This window comes from Conger conger, chromosome 10, assembly GCF_963514075.1.
Source record: "Conger conger chromosome 10, fConCon1.1, whole genome shotgun sequence".
Classification (NCBI taxonomy): Eukaryota; Metazoa; Chordata; class Actinopteri; order Anguilliformes; family Congridae; genus Conger; species Conger conger.
The window spans coordinates 20,376,614-20,384,839 of NC_083769.1; the positions used below are offsets into that span (position 1 = coordinate 20,376,614).

At 43.6% G+C, this 8,226-nt stretch overlaps 1 protein-coding gene across 1 annotated transcript; it reads left to right on the top strand.

Moving 5' to 3' along the window:
• Positions 1–326: 326 nt before the first annotated feature.
• scrt2 (scratch family zinc finger 2) lies at positions 327–7,692 on the top strand. The gene is made up of 2 exons (XM_061258938.1): positions 327–483; positions 6,875–7,692. Exons 1-2 carry the CDS (start codon positions 327–329, stop codon positions 7,690–7,692), a joined length of 975 nt encoding a protein of 324 aa, XP_061114922.1.
• Positions 7,693–8,226: the final 534 nt, after the last annotated feature.

Here is an 8,226-nt window from a genome sequence, read left to right on the forward strand (position 1 = left end):
AAGCGTGATTGCTGATCTCAGCTAGTCTGACAGTCTCTCTCCTCTCTCTCTTTCCTCTTTCTCTTCTCTCTCTCTCTTTCTTTCTTCCTGTCCCTCTCTCCCGCTGCATCACAGGAGCTATCCAGTGCTGAACAAGATTTTTCGAAAGACAACGGGACCGTAGCACGTACCATTGGTGTCATCATTTTTACGGTTATTTTTTGGGAGGGGGGGTTGTCTTAAGTTGCATAAGGATTACCATCAACCTGTTTTCTTGTTGTTTTTTTGTCCGGTGGTTCTTTTTTCATGTGCGTCTTTAAGGCTTGTGTTTTCATCTGCTGAGAAACATGCCCCGTTCTTTTTTGGTGAAGAAAATCAAGCTTGATGATTTCTCATCGTCTGCCGTGGCCGCCTCCAATCACCACCACCTGGACGACTCGTACACTTTTGCGCGCTCCATCACAGACTCTGTGACCAGCTTGGGTGTCCGACTAAGTGAAAATGGTAAGCGTATGTGGATTCTTACTCCAATTAAAGTGTTGTTGTTATTAGAGTTATAATTAAAATATGGCACTGTTGTACAACATTTTGTCACAGCTGACACCAGAAACTGAAGTGTTGATTTGAAAAAAAGAAAAATAGTGAAACAATTAAAGCCGCCCTCAGCAGTTGTATTTTTACTTTCCTGTGGCGAAATTAGGAGGGCATAACCTTATTTACGGCAGTAGTCAAGGAATTAAAAACAGATGTTATATAAAGCCGGGTGTTGTTGCATGGGCATCCTAAATAATCCCCACCCTCATCCCCCACCCTCCCTCTCTGTACACGGGCAGACTTCAGTGTTTTTGACTCCACTGATGCGCAAACACAATCCAGGTCACAACAGAGCACTCGGTTTATGCAGATGTGACATGAGGCTGCCTTTTGGTTTTGGGCGGTTTGCGTCCGCACAGTCATACGCGCGTGCCTCAGCATCACCATCGCCTCGGTCCAGCGAGCCTTTGTGTGATCTAAAAAAAACTCAAAGATGAATGATCAGCACGGGAATAATACATTTGTCCTTAGCTTTTATTGCCCTTGAGTTTCTATCGCAGTGGTACCCCCTCCCCCACCCCCATCCCATCCTTACATCCTTCCGGGTCTTAGAAGCCCAGCAGGGTTAGAATTTCAGTCATGCAAGACTATGCTGCCACAAGAGACATCGCTATACTGTACAACCCGGGGACGAAAGAAGGGGAAGGAGAAAGGGGGAGAAAAAAAGAAAGAAAAACGCTTGTGGCAGCATTCGAATGCGTCACGTGACTTCGCAGATACAGTAAACAGGGCTGCACATCACTTCACACGGGATTACACAATGCGCGAGCGAAGAAAGCGCCCGCTTGTTGCTCCGAATAACTTCACGGAGTAAAAAAAATTGACATTTATTTTGAATGTGTTTTTTGTTTTTATTTTAGTCGGTACAAATGAAAAATGTATATGGCCCTGCGCTTTTCTGTACGTCTAGCCAATGTACGGAAAGCACACAAAGCCGTTGTACAGGGAGAAGGCATTTGGTTTGGATGTCCTTCAAACCTCAGCCATCTCACCCATTTTGTCCCCAGATTTAGGATGCCAGATGTCCGGTCCCTTTGTTCTTTATCGCCTTTTTTGTATTAAGCAGATAGAAAACATTGCTGCACAGTGCTGGCTCTGTGACACTCCACCTGTTATACAATCGCATTAATGCCACGCTCCATTGCATTCCCAAGCTACATCTACCAGCTGGAATCACAAAGCTGTGTTTTTTGGAGGTTATGTTTGTATTATTTAGGCTGTTTCTTAAAAAATGCATTGTTTTTTTCCTAACCGTGACTAGTTCAATGGTGCTGTGACTGTTGATGAATCATCAAAACTGATTTTTCAAAAAAAGAGTAAATAAGTTTACTCTTATTAAAAAACATCTGATATAATTGCCCACAATAATTCAGTCCTAGATAACATGGCCTTTTATATAACAATAACAAGGGGATTGTTTTAAATATAAGCTGACAGTGTTTTGAAGCTAAACCATGTATTTTTAAACCCTTTTGGGATTAATAAAGAAAATAAAGGGGCAATCTTATAAATCTAACATGAATCCTTTCAGTGGAACCTATATACCTACCTAAAGCAGGGTTTTACTCCTGTTATGATTCTCCTTTATTGTTCTTGCCAGGTAGTTTTAAAGACTCCAAATATAACATAAACAACAACGTAATATATGTTTGATGTTCAATTCTGTACGCAGTTACATAAATTCATACTGAATCCAACTGCCTCACTCAAAGAATTAGAAGCTATATTCAATCATTTTGGGGGAGAATATCTTACGAATTTACAAGCCTATCACGTTCGATTAAACATATGTAAGCATTGTGCCTTTAGTGGAGGCTGGCAGGGGATGGTTTCTGTAGCAGCCTACTGAGCAGACAACGGATTGCGCTGCATCAGCATTATTGCTGTGTAAACATAATTTTGCGTGGAGACATTCCATTCTCGAGATGTCTGTCCAATTAACGAAGGATGGCAAATAGTGTGGTTTAGTTTCGCAAAATTACGCATTTGGCTTAATATATAATCGGCGGTATGTTCTAAATGGTCAGGCGTGGACGTTCAAAAGCCCCGCTCACAGGACGGCAGCGACGGTAACAATAGGCTCTTTGTCTGACCTTGTGTGATATTGATTGACACTTGTTACACGCGCACCGCACTTACGTAGGTTACACATCTAATCTGGGCCCAATTGAGGAGTGAACGTGGTTTCAAGATATCGGTTACACAGATGGTTTATCGTACGTCTGTACGGATATGAGCAATCCCAGTTATTATTTTTAATTTCATACGCAATCATTGCCCTACCACAGATATGTCACTATAATTATCTGCCTATGTTGCAAAACATAATCAAACAATAGCCCTAATCTCGTTCTGTTACGGTAGCTGTCTTGCTTTACCAGTCAGTGAAAAAACTTGAAATGAAATGATTTATGAATAGGCCAACCTAAATCTTACCTTATAATGTGAATTGAAAAATAAACGTCTGTCAAGTCAGAGCAGTGTGCTGGATTAGAGCCGATGGAAGGTAGCTACTTGGAACGGATGAGCGGGAACTGCCCTGGAAATACTTGGATTGCGAATGGAATGTATTTGTAAATTATCTCTGCAATGCGTTGGAGTGTGGTTTGTAAATACCGCGTTCCAGGGCGGTTGATTTTAAAGTACATCTTGACATTTCTCAGAAAACTTCAAAACCGTCCCAGTCTCCAAAGTAATAGGGCGATAGCTCCATGTCATATCATAATTCAACGCTACAATACGAATACCTTTTCAGAAAACAGTAGGCCTATTAACAAAGCCCGTTAGAAATTGAAATAATTTCAAGCAGTTAAATGATTTTGGGTGATGCTGAAAATAGTCCACAAGGGCTCCCTATTGTCATTGACCAAAGCGTTTAGACAAGACGCCAAGGAAATAAGCATCTGACACCAATTCTTAGTAGGCTACAAACTATGCACGTTTAAATTACTATCAGTCAGACGAAAACGATAAAATGGTCCAGGAATCGTCTACCTTTGTCTGATTCTGCATTCCTTTGCAGTTTGTGTAGCCTATATAGGCTACTTTAGGAATGAATGGTGTTGGTTTGCAACCCCCTGAGATGAGGGCACGTTAGGAAGTTTTAATTGCTCGTCTAATGACCCGCTCCTTAAAGCCACTTCAGCAGGCTTTGGGCTGCACCCAGGTGACGTTAGCCCTCTTAATGATCCTCGTTTCTTTCCCCCCCTGCCTTAATCCCTGAACGACACCTCAGCCTCGCTCTTGCCTTGCGTCTACTGGGGTGTCATCTCCTCTGCCTGTCCCCCTCAAAATCTTTTCCGTCCCAGCCAGCGGGAACAGTAGCGCTATTTTATAGCCAATGGCCTATTGATCAGCGCAAAACTTTGAATTTCATTAAAAGGCAGTCAATACTTAATTTCCACTGCTTGCTGCACACAGCGTTTCGAAATGGGTTTTTCCCGCAGTTACACACTCATTTCTCCATCGAAATGCACTGCGCCACCAACTAAAATGGTTATTGGATTTCTTTGTCTGCGCCGCCAAATTAAATTAAAAGCATTCAGACAAATGCTCGCCACCAACAAGTGACTTCTCTCATACGAGAGAAACAATAAACCGACGTAGGTAGATATATAATTATGCGTTTTCTTAATCATTTTTAATGGCTGTTGTAACATTCTAGAGTAGGAAACCTGCGAGAACAGATCTGAAATGTGCATTATTGTAATCTATTAATGAAGTTTAAGCACAAATGTGTTCATATCTGCGTGTAAATTGACATAAACTCTTTACAGTTATAATGATTTCACTAGCTATGTCAACTTTTACCTCTTACTATTGCAAATCCTAATTTTATATGTAGTTTTATTTACAGTTTTAAAATATGCAAAGTTTATCCATGCAACCCATGTAGTTTTATTTACATTTTAAAAATATGCAAAGCTTATACTGCAGTTAATATAGGGAAGACCTGGTCAGATGCTAAATGTGGGTTTGCATTGAAAATATGAAGATATACATTTCATTGTGATTAAGAACAATTGATGAATTCAGGCTGCAATGTGAGAACGATGAAACGAACATTCTCTTTTGACAAAGTTATGAGGCACGCTGTATTTAAACTGAATAAACCTTATGGCAAAGGAACATTTCATTTTCAATAAAAACAGCATTTGTTTTTACAGATGGCTGGTTTTAATACTGACATCTCACACCTACATGATTATCTCAGGGGTTCTCAATCTTTTTTTCCCTGCAAGGAAGCCAGCCATTTTGGTTAAATTCAGACATCCCTAGTAAATCTTAAACATATTGACATCCCTTGAGTTTTCTTTGAATCCACTCTAGTATCCACGGAAAGAGATAAGAGGGGAGATGAGTGAAGGGAAACTGGGCAGATTGTGCAGTGATAAACACAACAAGCATCCCCCGAAGCCCGCATTTACAGCGTAATGCATTAACCCTTTTTAAATGTTTGAAAAAGAGTATTTTACTGTATGGTGTGTCTGAGGGTTTGCAGCTTAAAATATCTTTCAGTGGTTACCCCTGCATTCCACTCTGCATCCCAGCCTCAACAGTTGTTAACCATTAAAATGACACATTTTTAGCAGTAATTCTTATAAAACCTACCATGTTTCCTGTTAGTTTAACATGATTGTCAGGAGAATTGACACATTTAGAACAAATCTGTGAGAGAAACACCGTTTCAGAAAATAAAATAAATTCACAGCAGCCAGACCACTTGAGACTTGTACCAATTTGACTTATGAAGACCTTCCAAGTTTAATTTAGGTTCACTCTGTCTTATTTTAGACGTTATTTTACACAGCCCAGCTACTTTATATGTTGTATATCACATGGAAATGTGGAACTGTCTCCAGTATTGAACATGTCACTGGGAGCTTCATCTTAGAGCTTCAGGAAGAAGCCTTCTCCCCGAAATGTGTCAGTTTTAAAAGCACTCGGGGCAGCCTGATTAAACAAAATGGAAACATTCTATTTCTGTGCGAGCCTTCACAGCTAACGTCTTTGCTATTTGCAGTCTTTCCTCTTGCAATTAGCTACTTGATAACGCCTCCAAAAAAAAAAAAGCATCTGTAAGCCTGTCAATGTTTCCTTATCAAGGGCGCTGTAAAAACTGTGACATCAAAGACGCGTCGCTCAGTCAGAAAAGAGCAGTGAGGTAATTATCAATGCCCATATGGTCTAGGATCAAGCTGAACATTCCAGAATCCACTTTAAAGAATGCTTGATCATTCCCCCCCTTCACGTTGACAGCTTTTTATGATGTCAGAAGATAGGGATGGGAGAATGTAAGAGGATCTTCGCCCCGCTCCTTTAATACCCTCATTTTGGGAAACACACAGCCGACACCGTGTGCGTCCCCAGACTGCTGGTGGGCAGGCATCGTAACCTGATTGTGCAAACACGGAGACCCTGTATTCCTGTGCCGCTCAATCCTTGTACTGTGAAAATCTAATCAAGCGCCGGGCAGCTACTCCACTGAAGGAGTGCTGCGTCTCTGTCAGGGCAGGTCTGCAAATTTGGGTTCCATTATCACCCTCTTAGCTGCGGCTAGAGCACGCTGTGTGTGTATGTGTGCGCAAGTGTGTGTGCGTGTGTGCGCATTCATGCTCGCATACCTGTGTGTATGAGTGTGTGTTTACGTTTGTGTGAGGGTATGTGCTTGTGATTGTGTCTGCTTGCAGGCCTGTCTGTGTGCATGTGTCTGTACATTTGTGTAGGTGAGTGAAGGTGTGTATTTGTGTTAACATAAATAAATATATCAGGCTTTTGTTTACACTTAGGCAGTGTAAAAAAAATAATGATTCTACCTTATTGAGCGTTGTTTGGAATAAGTAACTGTAACTGAAAATATGAAACAAATTCAAATAAAAAAAGTGAATATTGTACACCATAAATATTTTACCAGTTTAATCTGAACAAATCACACATGTTTTCCAATATTTACCAATATAACCATCTGACTGGACTTCTGGACTAGCGGTGGTTTTCTAGCCATGTTAAAACATCCAAATCATTTTGCACCTGCTAAATGGCTAATCTGTAAACACGCTGCAGCAGGTTGATATAGCTGCCTGTAGCCAATGGCTAAGGTACATAACTGGTAGCCAGAAGGTCGGTGGTTCAAGCCTTGTTGTAGCCACAATAAGATCTGATGGGCCCTCAAGCAAGGCTCTTAACCCTGCATTGCTCCAGGGGAGGATTGTCCCCTGCTTATTCTAATCAACTGTAAGTCCCTTTGGATGAAAGTGTCAGCTAAATGACAAATGATAAAAAGTATTGTCTTTGTCTCCAGGCTACATCCAGGACTACATCACGCCGTCGGTGTACCAGGGCGAGAGTAAGATGGAGCTGAAGCTGGCGTCGGCGGTGTCCGAGCCGCTGTACTCTCAGGTGAGCGCCCCCGGGGGGGAGGAGGAGTACTGCGACCCCGACATGGAGCGTCCGGACAGCCCCCAGTCCGGCATGACCGCCACGGGCTTCTACAGCGGCGAGGCTGAGGCCCTGACGGAGGGCTACACCATGGACGCCTTCTTCATCTCCGACGGCCGCTCCCGGCGGAAAGGCGAGGGCGGAGCCCGCGCGGGCGAGGTCAAAGGTCGCAGCCCGGGCGACGGGGAGGCGCCCGAGACGGGCCAGGCGGGCGGGGCGGCGCGCCACACCTGCAACGAGTGCGGCAAGACCTACGCCACCTCCTCCAACCTCAGCCGGCACAAGCAGACGCACCGCAGCCTGGACAGCAAGATGGCGCGCAAGTGCCCCACCTGCGACAAGGTGTACGTGTCCATGCCGGCGCTGGCCATGCACGTGCTGACGCACGACCTCAAGCACAAGTGCGGCGTGTGCAGCAAGGCCTTCAGCCGGCCCTGGCTGCTGCAGGGCCACATGCGCTCGCACACGGGCGAGAAGCCCTTCGCCTGCGCCCACTGCGGCAAGGCCTTCGCCGACCGGTCCAACCTGCGCGCCCACATGCAGACGCACTCGGCCTTCAAGCACTACCGCTGCAAGCGCTGCAACAAGACCTTCGCCCTCAAGTCCTACCTGAACAAGCACTACGAGTCGGCCTGCTTCAAGGGCTCCGCCGACGAGGACGACTCCGGGTCCGAGGACTAGCCCGGGCCCGGAGTCACGCCCGCCACGGCCCAGAACCCCCCTCTCTCCCTCCGGTCCCGCCCTCACCCCCGCCACCACCCCCAACCCAACCCTCCATACCTTTTATCTTCCCTTTTTTAGAAAAGCAATATTTTCACTGAGATTATGTCAAGAGAAACAGTAATAATGACAAAAAGACAATGAAGAAAAACAAAAAAGATGCTGGATTTTTTTTGGAACATTTGCTGCACACCAACACACAAAGACAGACAGACACACACACACCACATGCACACACACACATTTACATGCACACACAATTATTTATGAGGCCTGGCATGTGAATTTTTATCAATGACTATAATATTAATAATAATAGTAATAATATTTAGATTCCTGATATTTTATAGCAAATAATGAGAGGAAAATGTGAAAAAAATATGAAAGGGACAGTGACCGTTTTTCTTTTCTAGAAACAAAAAAAGACCTCTTGTATTTTTATGCTGCTTTTTTTTGCTAAGAATTGAATTCTTTTGCAACAGCCAACAAGAACTT